Genomic DNA, 16620 nt, shown 5'->3' with positions numbered 1-16620 from the left:
CCAGTGCTCATGAGACAGATCGAAGCATTATGCAAAAATATAAATCACTTAACAGTTGTCAGGACTTTGTCTATTTCAACGATTTTCTTTTTTAAGTGTATGGAAATCAAAACATTCTTGGTTAATATCCAGAAAACTTCCAAACTGATCTTTCTAGAAATGTAGTTAAATGTATTTACTTGTTATTCAGAACAAAAACAAAGTGGAGGGTAAAACATCATGTTCAATGCATTGTTGCATTTATAAAGTGCAGTGACCGATGCATAATTGATCATCGCAACACAGAATCAGTTTGTACCACTTTATTTGTTTGTCTTGATGCTGAATGTTTCGCATTAGGATGGCCACCCAACAAGCCCTCATGGGGTTTTTTTTGGCTCTTCCTGCACATTTCTCTCTGAAGTTATTGTTGTCATTTTTTTTTTTACTTACCCAATCAATCTTTAACTGATCAACTACGTATTTTTCTTCTTGTGTGCACTGAAATAAATAATTAAACTGACTCACTCTGTCCCTTCCCTCACATGAATATTCACAACATACATGAATATTATATCATCACGATCCACTGTTATGATATCATCTTACTTTTCCCCTTGGGAGAGTCACGTGACCCCTGTTAGGGTGAGAGGGGGGGTCAGAATGCTTCAATGAAAACCACATGGAGGGTGGAGAGAGCTGCACTGAACTGGGGGAGAGAGAGAGAGGGAGAAGCCAACATGAGCCACCGAGTCAGAAGAAGAAGAACAAGAGAGCAGCTGTAGTAAAGATCTCCAGAACCAGAAGTGAGGTCGGATCCAGGACAAGGGGCTACAGCAGAGCCAGAACCAGGACCGCAGACCAGGAGCAGTCCAGTCCACCATGTCGGAGCCCATCAGGAGGAAAAGCTCCAGCAGACAGCTCCTGCAGAACCTCATCAGGTGAGAGACAAATGACTTTTTACACGTGACAGTCACAAGTTGCTTTTCTTTACTTGTAACTGCAGGATCAAATTTAGTTCTGTGTTTGGTGGAATTTGGTATTTCTGTTTTTAGGAATGGAGCAGAAATCATCATGCAGCTAATTACATTGACTCAAGTCCTGCTCTTCAGCACAGATCTGCCCTACCTACCCATCCACCCATCCACCCATCCATAGTTTGAATCTTGCACTAGACACAGTTGACATTAATATTCCACAACCTGAACATCTCACAAAGGAAAGCAGTTTGTGTTCAGTTTCTTCACACTTCCTTTAATGTGTTGTGGTTGTGACTGTGAAACTTATTCTTTAACACATTTCCCAGCTGATATGGCATCAAGCAAAATAGTAAGAAGTATAAAATATGAGAAAATAGAAATACTCAAGTAAACTTTGTACTTTTAACAAAGCCTTTGGCCGGAACCTGACGTTAAGAGGCGATGAGCAGCCCTTAGTTTACTGCTACAAAACAATAGCCATCAGAGGAGGGAAGTTACAAAGTACAAATACATATCTATACTTTACTTAAGTACTATTTTACTGAAAACTTTTTACTTTTACATTTTAACACAAATATCTGTACATTTTGTGCTCCTTAATTTTTGAAACTTTAATGCATTTGAGGGATGTTATTGAATATTTACGGTGCCTTTCCTACCCAAATTGTTGGTATTTCTACTGCATTTACAAGCAGCTTGAACAGATCCTCCTAACCACCTTTGAGTTGAATCATCTTTAGATTTTATGGATATGAAGTGTTTTACTTTTATACTTTGAGTACATTTCAGAGCCTGTACCATTTATGTTTACTTGAGTACAGAAGTTAAATCAGCACCTATACTTTTACTGGAGTCTCTTTTTTTATTAATCTGTAGCTGTACTTCAACTTGAGTAAAGAATGCGTGTCCTTTTGCCACCAATGGCCACCATCACCATCGACAGTGAGCTGTTCATTATAATTTTATCATTAACTTAATTATATGTTTGACTACTGTATGCTTCCAAAGTGCACTGATAGCCTGTTGTCGTGGCTTTCAGAGCTCCACTCACACCACAAGTGAAACAAGCTGTTTTGGTTTCATTAACAAGTCAACAAATGGAATCGGCTGGTACCGTTTCTCTTCATCTACCACACTCTACTTTATCTAAATTCAGTCTAACAGTGAAAAGACCTAATTCAGATAAAGTGAATTGACAATTAAAGTTATCTGTTATCACTCTGAACTCCATCACCTTTGTTTTGTTTGTTTTTTTACACCAATTCGCTGATTGTATGCCAGTTTGTCCACTTGACACGGTCTACTCTGATTTACTCCTCTAACAGCCACGGGAGCCTAATGTCTTGTGTTGTTTTCTATATTTTTTTCATCCCTGCTACTAACTACTTGCTCCTCATTGTCAGTGAGGCTTTAGTTTCCTCCGTGATCGGTGGAACATTAATGTATGACCTCACTGAAAATGACATTGAGCTCTGAGTTCAATGGCTTCTTTTATAGCTGCAACTTCCTTAATGGCCATGACATCATCTGGCTGACTCCTGAACCCCCTCCTGCTCAACTTCACACACAGACACACACGCACGCACAAAGAAAATGCCGTTCCCCAGGCCTCCATTGCCTCATTGTGTAAATGGTGGAAAAAGTGATGCATATCAGGCTGATTTCCTCCATAATTTGCTCGTTTCACATTTAGGCCTCACAGCATCACGGTAAATGTCCCAGCAGAGTCTGGAGATCAGTGCAGACACAATACCCTCAATCAGCAGCGACTGTGTGAATCATCACCGAGATATTTACAGAGTTCCGAAAGATTTATTTTTTGAATTTTGTGTTTAAAAACAACAATGTCTCCTTAACATTCAGTATCTCAAATTTCTTCCCAATTGCTTAGTGATATGTGTACAAAATGCACTTTTTTCGTGCAAAATTGTAAATGTAATTAAGTACAATTTTAAAGTACTTATACCTTACTAGAGTATTTACATTTTATCTATTTAATTCATTTACATTATACCACTCCACTACATTTTGGAGGCAAATATTGGACTTTTTACTCATTGTGTTAATTCAGTCACTTTAATACTGGTTACTTTTCAAATTACGTGCTGCATCAGAGGCAAATTCATCTTTAAATGAAATTAATTTATTGATGATCAGATAACTAAAAGTACCCAATAATTAAAAAAGCTCTGAATCTGTATGATTTACAGTGTCACTGTCTGCCGGCTGAATCTACGGGGTTGTTGGACAGTCGTGTGTGGTGTGGTTTTACATTTGAGGATGGGCTGAGGTAGACTTCTCTGACATACTGTAAATGCTGCTGTTGCCCCGAGGTCCCACTGTTTTTATCCAGTGTCTTTCCATTTCAATCTAATATTCTGGCTATATCTTACAAATTGCTGCTCTAACACGTGCAGATAGAAAACATTACCATAAAACCTTTTTTGTCACATATAGTGGTGAGTTTGCAGATTACAGCCAACTGAATGCATCTTACCCTCCACTTTGGTGGCTGATAAAACTGCAACTTTTCCTAATTATGTTAATACAAAAACTTTGAAATATATGCTGTAATTTCCAGGAGGCATGCGAGGAGCAAAATGTAAACACAAAGTTCATATCAGCACAAGTTCTTTTCCTGTTCACACACAATCCTTATCTTTATAATAAGATAATAACTTAATAAGATAAGATACAAGACTTGCCCACTGCAAACAGCTTTGGTTTATTATTACAAGTCAGGAGAAAAATATGTGTTATTTGTAGTTGGCTGAAACTTTTAAACATGCAACACTGATAGGTGCATGAAGGATTTACTTCTTCCCCATGTCGCCTTTCAGGCAGAAATTATGAGGTTCAGACGATCAGACCTCATCCCCAGTGGACCCATTACCCCTCAAAAAATGGCGCAACCAAGACGCCAGAACAGCACTATCACACATCAAATCGATTTCCAGTGACTGAGTCCTGCCAATATGGCTCCCGCTACATCTCTTGTGTGTGCAATCTTATGTAGGTCACTTTCCGACGTAATAATGACCGCAGCCTGTTTGACTCAAAACCACTCGTGGCCAGTGTCCTCAGCAACTGCGGCATCAGCCTTTTACAATTTCATGCACTTTGATTTCTATTCTCAAACGATGATTTCATTCAGCCAAATGTTTGATGAACTGAGGGGTTGACATGTTGGGAACATTAATCATATTTTCGGGTGAGGGCCTGTGCATAAATTTAGTCGCAACTGGCGGTAACAAAGGCAAACGGTCTGCATGTTTTATGTATTTTTTAATGGGGACCAACAAACTTGAGACCTGTTTTTCTTCCATGATGTTGCAGCAGTTTTGTGACAAAATTCACATTATGCCTCTACCAGTAGAAGAGAAGAGGGAAGAGTCGCCTTCAAAAGATTATCTTAAGTTGATGTCAGGCCACAGTAATAACAAAATGAAAGTAGTTTGTCCCTATTAGGTTACCATTGTGTTAGTACAAAGTTCCTTTTGTGTAATTGTCTATTCATTGCAGATTAACAAGGAAAACAATAAGGCACTGTTGTGATTAAAGTTTAGACAAAATGATTGTTAAACTTGACTCAAGATTATAATAGACCTTGTATTCACTTCTTGTAAACTTTGCACAGATTAAGAGCTGTGGAGGGCAGTGGAAACATGTCAAATTCTAAAAAGTTTGAGCAGTCAGACAATTAAAACAGTTCTAAATATAAAAAATAGCTTTGCCAGATAAGCTAAATCCTAGAACTAGGACCAAAGGTGTGTGCACATGAAGTGTCAATAATAATCCATCATGTGACAGGAAAACAGTAACTACAGTAAATGCGGTGGATCAAAGTTACACCATTACTGCCGGGTGTTTACTACCGACAGTTTGGATAATAACTTTAATGGCTTTTGTTTTTTGCTTTGGTTTTAGTCACGTATGACTATGTGTCTGGCAAAGTCAGACATTTTTCGTGAAGGCACAACTTTCGTCAAGATCTGAGCATTTACTTTGGTGAGAACAAGGGCCAAATCTCCCAAAATATGATCCAAGTTATAAACTCCAATTATCCCCTAAAACCAATGACATCATGATTTGGAACGCTTATTTGTACCCAAACTCCAAATGCAGGTGCTCCCCTGAGATTTCCAACCAATCAAATGTCAAAAACCACTTCCAAAGTTCTCGTTGTGCCAGTTGCTCGACTAGATTTTCTCCAGACCTCCGTAAGTATGACGAGATGGCTACACACACAAAGTCTCTCTCCATCAGCCGCTCTGCTCCTCCACCTCCATCCCTTCACCTCCTCCCTCGCTTGCTCTTTGTTTCCCTCAGGAGATTGAAATTAAGTGAAACAGCACAGCAGCTGGCTCAAGCTCCGCCAGATGTGCTCAACAATAAAAAGAGTTATTGTTATCAAGTCCCGCCCTCTGGAAACTATAGAGCCGATCAGGAAACTGAATGAGCTTTCGGTGAAACAGAGGGCCAGGTATTTTTTTCTCCCAGAATGTATAAATCCACTTACCTAAGATAATCTTACCTTATCTTTTCTATAGGTGCCTTTCACCATTACAGCAGACAAATAACTCATATGAAACATCTTGTGTGCTTTCTTGTTGGTGGAGCAGAATAACATGGTTTAAATTGTCATCTCTTGACTTACAAAGTGTTTGTCTTCCCTTCTTAAGGATCTGTTACAGATCCTTCTCTTTTGTTTCCCTCTTGAAAAACACAACATTATTCATTATGCAAACCTTCAGTTGTTTCACATATCCCACCAGTAAATAATGTTTAATGCCTCTTGTTCCATCATTTCCTGTACAGATTTATTTCGTCCACACAATTGCGTTGTCTGTACAGAATCTCACCTGTGTAACAGAAGATAATGGATTAACTGATCATTAATTACGACCATGATGATTACAGTCTTATGATACCTATTTTGTACGTCATTTGGAATGGTAACAACATTTGGTCTGCAAAACATATAAATGCAACATAAACATGCTTACAGATATATATAAAGGCGTACAAAGCGGAGAGAACATAATATCTAGGATAAGGTAAGTTCTGGTGCTTTCTCACTTCAGATCCATCCATCGGAGGAGAAACAACAGCATACAGCTACATCAATAAAAACATGAAACAAACATTTGGAGCACAGTGACTTTTACAAGCAAAGAAAAATCTGTTCTGGTAAACTAAAATCATCATGAGCAGCAATAGCCTTCCTGGCTGAGCAAACACAGAGATGCGTAAGAGGCCTGCTGAACAGCAGACTATTGTTAGAGACCACTTTGAGATCCTGACAAAACTGTGTATTTTTAATGAGACATTTTCCAGCTGTGTTTCTGGCGCCAAAAGCAGGTATTTTAAGCCTAAACAGGAACTTATTCCAACACTAACCATGTGCTTTTTTTGACTACACTTTATGTAAAGTTTTAACATACAATATCTGTGGTGTATAAAAATATACAATGGCAACTTATCCTGGTGATTGGGTTTGTCAAAGTACCTCCTAAAATCACCAACAGATGATCTTTCTGCAGTAACAAAAAAATAAATAAAAAAATACCACAACAATCTATCTCCTCAACCAACATGGAGCCAAAATAAACTCAGCTCAGTCTATTGCCGCTTAAATGACTTCTGTCTATTCAAGTTTACAGAACGCTGCAGTGTCTTCAACAAAATAAAAACAGAGTCCAGCGTAGAGAGGCTGAGTGAATGTGGTCTGGACGCTGTGGAGGAGAGTCATGGTGTCAGAGATGCTGTAGAAGGACAGAATACCTGCACTGTGGTCCAGGTACGCTCCAACTCTGGAGGACCGAGGACCCGAGACAGGAGTCCTCATATTGTCGTGCCAAAAGTTATAACTGTGTTTGGTACAGTATAATGCCCAAGATTTGTCATTGTTTCCGAATTTGCTTTCATTCGAGTCCCCTTCTCTGCTGATATTCTTGTATGCGAGTGCCACACAAACTCCTTCCCTCCGCTCCACCTCCCAGTAGCAGCGTCCGGTCAGACTCTCTCTACTCAGGACCTGACGCCAAGAAGTGAATCTGTCTGGGTGAGGAGAATAAGACTGTTGTTTACTTACTAGTGTTGCTTTTCTGTTTCCATCAGACAGTACCAGATATGGCTGTGCTGTATTTGGATCCAGTGTGATTTCACATGAATACTGTAAGAATTCTGCTCTGCTCCTGGGTTCTGGCTGTGGCACTGAAACACCAGTTTCAGTTGCTGTCAGTGGGACGTTTGTCCATAACTCGCTCAGAATGTTCTGTAGTTTTTCTCTGACCTCTGACACAGCCACTGGAACATCCTCGAAGTACTGCACAGAATGGATATTGGTGCTGAATGAGTCTGTCGATTCACTGAGTCGTGACACTGAGGGGTAGTTTTGCAGGAAGTGGTTGTGATCCTCCGTGTGTGAGAGCTGCTCCAGCTCAGCGTCTGTCCTCTTCAGCTCAGTGATCTCCTGCTCCAGCTTCTCCTGAAGCTCTTTGACTCGACTCACTTCAGCTTCCTGCTTGATTCTGATCTGCTGCTTCACTTCAGCGCCTTTTGTCGCAATGAGCTGAATTAACTCGGCGAGGATCTTCTTACGGTCCTCCAGTGCTTTATCAGCAGAGCGACTGATAGCCTCCATCTCCCGATTAAGCCCCTTTACGACTTTCTCCCTGTCCTGGATTCTCTGCAAGATTTTTTGTCGACACACCCCGAGCTCTGTCTGCCTCTCGGCCCTTTCTGCTGCAGCTGCAACTATGTCGTGGCCTCTATGTTCATCTACGGAACAGAGAAAACAGATACACTGCTGATCAGTGCGGCAGAACATCTTCATTACCTCATCGTGACGAGAGCAGATGCTCTCCTGGAGCTTCTTTGAGGCATCCACCAGCCTGTGTTTCTTTAATGGAGCCACATCATAGTGAGGCTGGAGGTGACTCTCACAGTAAGAGGCAAGGCAGACCAAACAGGACTTGAGGGCTTTCAGTTGTCTTCCAGTGCAGAAATCGCAGGCCACATCTTCAGGTCCAGCATAGCAGTGATCGGCAGGAGCAGCTTGGGGTCCAGTGTTCTTCAGGTCCTCCACTAATTCTGCCAACATGTTGTTTTTCACCGGCACAGGCCTCGGTGTAAATGTCTGCCTACACTGAGGGCAGCTGTGGATTTTCTTCTCATCCTCCTCATCCCAGTGGGTTTTAATGCAGCTCATGCAGTAGTTATGTCCACAGGGGAGAGTCACCGGATCCCTCAGTAGGTCCAGACAGATCGAACAGCAGAATTTCACTCGGTTCAGCTGAGTGTCTTGCTGTGCCATTTCACCTGTCAGTGAGTGTGAAACAGTTTCACTTTCTCTGACCAGGAACAAAAAATGATCTCCTCCTATTCTTGTTGCTGCTAATAATGGCATTCATCAGATCCTTCAGTCCTCACCAGGTTGTTGACACCCATCCTTTTACCTGCAGGCATGTGACGGGCAGGGAGCAAACAAATATTGTGGTAGGGTGGAGCTCACTGTGTTGGAGAACAGAAGACAGAGGGAAGGGTTTTCAGGTTTTACTGCATTTCACACAGAGTGTCTTTTTATAAGACGCAGGGCATGTTATCTGTAATTTACAATGTGCAGAAAAAATAGCTGGATTGAAAGTGAGAGACTTTCTGCGCTTGACTTGAGAACACTTAACTACCCGATCACTAATTAAATGTTAACTTTGTAGATTTCTGCAATGAATGGATATGTTAAACATTACTTATGTTAAAATGGCAAATGTACTTTTCGTTATGTTTGTGGTCTGGTTAGGGTTTAGGCACACAAACCACCTGATTAGGGATAGGAAAAAAAGATCACATGTTGTTAAAATACTACTGCAAACAAGGCTGGAAAATATTTTAACAGTCGCTAAAATACTTTGTTTAGTCAGTTGAAACAGGAAGCACACAAATTCGCTTACAGTGGCTCACTTAAAGCTACTTAAGGGCGAAAAATTGGAGAATTGTATGCTAAGAGGTAAACATCATAATCTGAAAGATGAGTGTGAATCCTAATACTTCTGCTAACTTTTCACATAGAGTTTCTTCAGGTAAAGTTGTGTTCAGAGAGTTACCCTTGGATTCCTGAGGATGTTAACCAGTGTGTTGACAGGCGTCGGTGTCCATGTTGGTTGGTTTAAGGGTGACTGCCCAGCGGAGCCAGGAGGACGCTGAGGAGGTGGAGCGGGAGCGAAGGAGGAGAAGCAGGGAGAAGGAGAGGGGAGAGGGGAGTCCTTCCTGGCCAGAGCCCCCCCAACACAACGACCGAACACACAACACAGCGTGAGTACCACTAACTGTTGCACCACTTCATCCTGTAGTGGCCTTCAGTTGCAAATATCTAAAAGCCAGACTTGAAATGGAGGGATGTCAAAGGCTGTTGTGATCAAGTCAAAGGGATACAAGTAAGGTTTTTTTTTTTTTTTTTTTAAATGTTGTTAACATCATTTACATTTTTAATTCAAGCATGTAAACTGGACTTAGTCTCCTGTAACATTTCACACATCCACTTATTTATTGAAACACACTGACTCAACATTATAGACACAACTTTGAGACCCCCAACACTGACCTTATGTAACAGAATTACATTGAACCAAGTAACTGAAATACTTTACTACAGTGTTTAAGGCAAGGCATTACGACATCTGGGTCCAGTGCGTGGATTCTGTAGGTGTTTGCGTTCTCATAGCAGATCAGATGTTGAACAGGCCATGATGGTTACACCTGAAATGTTCTTAATTGGGGCACTTACCACAGTGCTGATGACAAGGAAAAAAGACCTGAGTGAATGTTTGTCATCAGTAGTTTAATCATGTTCCACAGGCCAGTGATGCTGCAGGTGAACGAGCTGATAAAGCTGCTGCACCTTCAGTTTCTGGTCGATCGCGTAGACATATGACGAGGGGAAACACGTCTCACCTGAGACTGTGCACTGCTGAGCAGACTCATTTACAGCCCCATGAAGTAAAATGCAGTTCACTCATCAAATGCTGCACTGTTCACTGGTTCAGTCATTAGCCTCATGGTTAAGGTGTACGGTTACGTTTGGTTACCAAAACAAAGACCATTTATAAGTGCACAAAACTGACAAGATAGACCAACTGTCTTCAGCCTCAGCCTGTTTATATTGGATGATAAAATCAAATCTTAGAAAAGGGGGAAGTTGTTTGTATTCTGGCTTTGCAGATGTGTACTTCTGGAATAATTATGTTTATTGTTTATAATTATATTGATTGTTTGACATTTAAAAGAATCAAATTCAACATTTTAGAAGCTCAAATATTGTTAATTTATCTCTGATAGAAGAGAACTTCGTGCGAGGGCTGGTGATCATGGGAATCTTTCAGCCAAACACATCTTTTGTGTTTGTTTCAAAGATTCAAGTTGACCCAAGAAGTTTAGTCAAAAAAATATTTTCTCCTATCAGAAGATCTTTCGAAACTTCAAACTCTTCATGAATGGCTGCCTGGTGGTTCTCCAATTTCTCCCTCAATTCCAGTGTTGAAGAGTTTTCGAGACACACTGCTAAGTAACAGGCCAACAAACAAACAAACAGGACCGAAAATGTATTGTCTTTGATGGAGGTGATCATAAACACGAAGGGGATCAACCCACAGTCAGCCAAAGGGGACATTTAAGAACCCAGATTCCAAAACAGCTGGACCGCTGTGCAAAGCATAAATAAAAACAGATGCAATCATTTGCAAACGAGTTTTCCATGTAACAAAAATTTGTTTTTTAGTAGAGCATTCAATAACTCTCTCGGTCTCTTGTTTCCCCTTTCCCAACTTATTTTAAACACGCTGCTGGCATCAAATTCTGAATCAGCATTTATTCACAAAACTCAATAAAGACCATGAGGTAAACAATAAAATATTGTCATTGTGCTGTTTATAATTGAATATGTGTCAAAAAGGATTAACAAACCATCTGTTTCATTTAGGGTTCATGCAGCATCCAAATCAAAGTCAGAATCAGAGAGCACTGGTAAAAATAAAAAAAAAAATGTTTGCACTGTTCAGACATATGTTTGCATGTAACACAATCCAAGTTTGCCTGAAATTTATTACATGGGGGTTGAAACTCTCAGCTCAGCTTTTGGGAGTTTTGTTTTCACTGATGAGGTACCGTCTGCTGATGTGAGCTGGTCTGGAACAAGAGGCTGCAGCTACTCTTTGTTTAGTGTTTCCATGGAGCCTGGAGCTGCAGGCCCCGTCTGCCACCTGCCTCCTGGCTCGACACCGTGCCCTGTTAGAAACCTCATCGTCAGAAACAACAAGAGACAAACCCCGACAAAAGGCATCACTATGATTGGGTAAACAAGATGGAGGATATGGTTAAACAGTGGAGGCATAAGTGAAAACAAACGGCGCTGATAGTTGCTAGAAAATTGTATTTGACAGGGCTGCGCTTCCAGCCAACAGATACAAATAACCCTCACGAAGCAGAACAGGCAAAACACTGCATGAGAAAACTGTTGGATTTTGAGTAGGAAAGTGTGAAAAAAAGAGCTGGACACATTACTTCAGTTTCACTAAACCGCTGACACGGCTGCATCAACCTCTAATCAAACCCTTTCACTGATCAGTCGGGCGACTAAAAGGATCTCTGTTTGGTCCCCAGGCTGGACGAGGATCTGAAGCCAAGCTGCTGCCTGGTTCTGGAGGAGGACGAGGGCTTCAGCGACTGGAGTCACAGGTTGGAGAATCGTAATGATCAGGAGGTGCCAGATGACTGCAGGGTCAGGGTGCAGAGACCTCTAATGTCACAGTGGAAACCGAAGTCTGGAGAGGACAAACAGCAGGAGGATGAAGAGGAGCAAAGCGGTCGGTCCCAGGAAGCTTCAGCAAGACCTCCAGAGAAGGTTCAACACATAACAGATCAATACAGTCAATAATGGGGCTTTCAGGTGCAGCAGTTAAGTCTGGTTGCAGTGGGGTGCACAGACTTTTTGAAGGGCAGGGGCGAAAATACAGCACGTTCTTGCCACTGAAGAGGGCACTTTAGCACGTGTTTTGGCTTCCAAGAGGGCACTTTAGCATGCGTTTTTGCTTCCAAGAGGGCACTTTAGCACGTGATTTTGCCACCCTGAGGATAGTTTATCATGTTTTAACCAACCAAGGGGGCAGTCTAGTGTGTTTTGCCAACCAAAAGGGCACTTAAGAGTGCATTTTGACTCCCAAGAGGACACTTTAGCATGTGTTTTGGCTCTTAAGAGGGCACTTTAACATGCATTTTGACTCCCAAGAGGGCACTTTAGTGCGCCTTTTGGCTCCCAAGTGGGCACTTTAGCGCACGTTTTTCAAAAATTGGGCCACGAGGCCCCCCGTGAACACCACTGTCTGGTTGTCTTATATTTGGCTATGTTATGTTTATATACTTTTTTCACATATCTGCAAATTTAGCTGTCGAAGGACTCACTCATTGTTCCCATAGGTGATCCCATCTTTTTCATTAGCGCCACCATGAGGTTCACATTTGTGAATTTTAATGAAATGTCTTTTAGACCAACTGCCACAGAATTTGGTTCGGATATCCATGTTCCCCTCAGGATGAGTAATAATGACTCTGATAATCCTTTAAATGGTTGGTCGACGCACGGAGAAGGGATTGGCAACTATTTCCATCATTTCAGTAAAATTAATGCCCAAACAATTCACGGTTCGAGCTTCACAAATACGAAGATTTGCCACTTTTCCTTTAATTTTGATGTGACTAAAGTAAATGATCTTAGTTCTTAATTCATGTATCGTAACTGTAAAGTAACAAGTTACCCGTTTTTTTTTTTGCTTTCGGTTCATTTTAGATGTCCAGCAACAGAAAAGAAGTCAGGACATCGTTCAGCTCGACAGTCTTCCTGCCACAGGACACCAGGCTGCAGCACACCACGGGTCAGCCGGCAGACAGGACGTCCTACCTGGTTGCAGGGACGATGAAGCCTCGGTGTGTTCTCCACCCTTGTCTTGCTTCATCTCCCTCTTTGTCAAGCAGCATGTTTTAATAACCCTAAATGTTTTCTCATGAGTAGTTTATCTCTTGGTTCATGTTTGGTGTGTTTCTATCCTGGGACGTCAACATGCTCTTTTATCCAATCCACATCTTTTTTCACTTTGTTAACCAACTAAATCTTATTCTCCACAGTGGTGGAGCCTGCAGAGCGGATGGGCAGGTGGAGCTGGAGGAGAAAGAGGAGGTCCAGGCCGCTCTACAGACAGACTGGAGGTCCGCAGAAACCCGACAGATCCCCAGAGATGAGGGTGATCAGGAGGAAGAAGAGGAACTGAGCTTCACCCATGAAGAGAAGAAAGACCTTCGCCTCAGGAGGGAAGAGAGACACATGGAGAAGAGGGAAGAGGAAGAGGAAGAGGAAGAGTACAAGACGTCAGAAAAGGTGTGAATATTCACAACGTATCCTTGACAAAACGGCTACACTGGTTTACAGACACGCGTCTTTAAAACAAGCAGCCTGGTTTCCATAAAATGGGCTGTGGATATTTGTGGTCCCCAGAGATGTTTTTGAGACTAGATGATCTTTCCTGAAGCTGCAATCAGACCACAATTTCCTTTTATTAGCCACTCATGAGAAAATCTAATTGTGATTTGACCATGATCTTTATTTAGGAGGATGCACTGTTCCCTTTATGTAAATTCACACATCAGCATAGATTAAGTGTTATCCTCAAGCTGAACTGCCAGGTCTTTTGATTAATATAACATAATACATAACAGACTATCGGACGGATTGACAGGTTATCTGTTCCCAGGCAAAACACACACAAAAACAGTGTTTCTCACTAAAACACATTCTGTGCATTCTCAGCAACCAACACACTGAATCCATTTTCGTCCTCATAAAATTTTTCCAAACCTGTTTTTTCTTTTTTTCCAAGTTTGAAACCTGCTCTCTTCATATTGATGTTTACGAGCACACATTCCTCTTCTTCCCTTTCTTTCCCTACCTTTGCGGTGTTTCTTGGCACGTCGCTGCGTCCTGTAGATAGAGAGGAATAGTGTGAAACTCTCTGCAGGAATGTGAATCACGTCACCTGCGGGCCTATGCATGTGCGCAATCACGCACTAGGAAGTAAATTAAACTCCGTAAGGTAACCTTTAATGTCCACGAGTCAAGGTGGCCCCCATCAAACACACTCATCTTTTTACCTTCATGACTAGATCTCTATGTTGTTGGTTATATACGTTTTCAAATTTTGAGGCGTCACTCTGACAGGAATTTAACCTTTGCTTGATTCATACAACACGTTTACTGCTAAGCATTTCAGTTCTGTTTCTTTTCTTCCCAGTGTTTCATAAAACATTTAATCAAACACATGCATGCTTATTAGAACTCATAGTTCATACAAATTGGCTTCAAATCTGCAAGCAATAAAGTGGAAGAACTCAGCTTTGGCTCGCAGGGTGTAGAAATGAGAGCTGACGAAAGCAGCAATGATGTAAGATGTTATAACAAATTCCTACTTTTACCACTGGTGCGTTGCCAGTGTTTCATTAGTCCTCTGCCACCAAATAACACAGCATGGGTGAACAGCGTGAACACGTTTTTAGAGGTTTCAGCCATTATTTTTAGTAAGGATGCGGAAGAAAGAACAGATGTGAGGGGAAACTGTTCTTGAGATTATACCTTTTGAACACAATAAAACTTTTGTTCATCTCGACCAGGTTTCCCGTTATAAAATAGTAACGGTTGTTGACTTTTTTTTTCTGATGTGCTAGAGGAGGCCAGAGTCAGTGGAGGGCAGGAGGAGCGAGGAGGAGACCAGGAGATCTACGCGCTCGCTCTGCAGCAGCAGTGAAGGCGATGAGTCGTTAAACTGCTACGGTCCGATGAGCCCAACATTCAAGGTATCTCGTCACACCACTGGTGGTCCGTACAATAACGTTTTCAGGCTTCAAATGACCTTTAATCATGCAGTTAATCCAGTAGTAAATCTCTGATTTAACTGATGATGTTACAGAGATAGCACAATGTTCTGTTTGGTCAAAACAGTCGCCATGCTCGTGCACAAATTTCAGTAAAGCTTTGGAGAATTCCTCTCCAGCTACATTTCAAGTCAAGAACTTTTTTATCATAAAGCCAATTATCATGAATTATTAATGGAAGAAACACCAGGGTCATGCTGCCAGTCATCAAAATGATTGTCTGTTATCCCTCTGAATGACTGTGATGGATTACTGATGAAAAATGATTTTGCTTTGTTTCATATTAACCATATTAACATGTTTTGTCTCTTTCATGCTCCCTGCTGGTCCACCAGAAACTCCTCATTCAATTTTACCCAGTAAGTCTTGTGCTTGTGTCAGCTGACTGTTTGCTCTGAGGTGTGAGGAGTCGATTTGTTTCAAAGTCCGCTGGACAGATTTCATATTTTATGTCTGAATAACGAGAGATGCACTGCATGTCAGAGTTCTGCTTATAGTTATTAAGCTGAAGTCATCTGCATCTCAGCCCACTGTGTCTCCTTACAGGATGAAGCGAACAGTAAAGTCTTAACAGACGGGAAATGCAAGGTGAGTGCTTCAGTAGGCGAATGTCAGGGTCAAAGGTCAGCAGCAGCCCTAAGATTAGGGATGTAACTGGTGGAATTTACCACTCTGTGCCCTTCATTTTTGCATGTTTTTTGGGGGGGATTTGCAGAATCGATAACATCTTTTATATTACTTTTGCAACATGTCTTACCTGTTGTTTCTATGGTTGTTATTATCTCTTTCGTCTTTTAAATAATGCCTTGCGTAGCTTTGTTTTGAAAAGGCCTGTATGAATAGGTATATTATTAGAAGTGCCTTCCACTGGTCTTTCCATAAATGTAGCAAATGTCGCTAATGTGATACAACTAGGACCCATCTTATTAACCAGGGTTACTAAGTTAGCTAGAATCAAGTAGGACTTTTAACAAGTCATTTCAGTTTCATCCATGTGCCAAATTTGAATTTCCTTTAAAAAACAACCAGTAAGATAATGTACAGTTCTGCCATTCTCTGTGAAGAAAACGTCAGTATTTAGAGCTTTAAAATTACAACATTGTGCCAGTTTGCAGGTCTGATCTGCAGCCAGCCTTACTCCAAAGTCTGTGTTTTCTCAAGTGTGAGTTATCCACTTTTTTCTTTCCACAGATCATAGAGAGAACCGAGTCTCTGAGGAAAAGGTGAGTCTGTGTTCTGATGCATTGAGGTAGATTTAAAAGACACTGACTGAGTAACTGCCTGCTACAACACTTCAGAACTGCAGTGGGTTTTACTCAACCCTTCCGATTCTGTCGGACCATAGTGCCATTCAACCTCGTGGAAACATTCCCAGGATCAAAAATCCAATTTAGTTGTGCAATTGAGTTCGAAGTGTTGTATCTCCTAAAAGAGTGCTTTTCATTTAGCGTCAGCGGAAGCTTCAGGGGTCTTTGAGGGGAGTCCAGAAGGAGAAATTCAACAACAGGACTCTCTTCCTTCATTAAGTGTCACAAAAACAGAATGTGTGACTGTGTTGCTCATGTGTTTCATACGCTTTCTGTAATAAAACTTCTAGCACTGGTTCAAAATCTCATGAAATAGGGGTCCGTGACCTAATTTCAGTTCAGAGGTCCTTGATATGAAACAGTTTGAGAACCACTTCCCCAAA

General features: G+C 41.3%; 2 protein-coding genes across 2 annotated transcripts in view; one reads left to right on the top strand and one right to left on the bottom strand.

Annotated features, from left to right (window-relative positions):
• Window positions 1-715: 715 nt before the first annotated feature.
• LOC119018504 (lymphocyte-specific protein 1-like) overlaps window positions 716-16620 on the top strand; it is a 26894-nt gene continuing 10989 nt past the window's right edge. The window contains exons 1-9 of the mRNA XM_037096224.1: window positions 716-920; window positions 9132-9272; window positions 11616-11856; window positions 12799-12935; window positions 13134-13383; window positions 14724-14852; window positions 15266-15289; window positions 15477-15518; window positions 16122-16153. Coding sequence (XP_036952119.1) covers window positions 862-920; window positions 9132-9272; window positions 11616-11856; window positions 12799-12935; window positions 13134-13383; window positions 14724-14852; window positions 15266-15289; window positions 15477-15518; window positions 16122-16153 — 1055 coding nt within the window. The 5' untranslated portion in view covers window positions 716-861. The remainder of the gene's footprint in view (window positions 921-9131; window positions 9273-11615; window positions 11857-12798; window positions 12936-13133; window positions 13384-14723; window positions 14853-15265; window positions 15290-15476; window positions 15519-16121; window positions 16154-16620) is intronic.
• LOC119018503 (tripartite motif-containing protein 16-like) lies at window positions 6607-8277 on the bottom strand. The gene has a single exon (XM_037096222.1). The coding sequence runs from the start codon at window positions 8275-8277 to the stop codon at window positions 6607-6609; it is 1671 nt and encodes a 556-aa protein (XP_036952117.1).

This window comes from Acanthopagrus latus, chromosome 4 (genome assembly GCF_904848185.1).
Source record: "Acanthopagrus latus isolate v.2019 chromosome 4, fAcaLat1.1, whole genome shotgun sequence".
In the NCBI taxonomy this organism is placed as follows: Eukaryota; Metazoa; Chordata; class Actinopteri; order Spariformes; family Sparidae; genus Acanthopagrus; species Acanthopagrus latus.
Note: the sequence above shows the minus strand (reverse complement) of the source record. Positions and strands in the feature narration are given on the sequence as shown.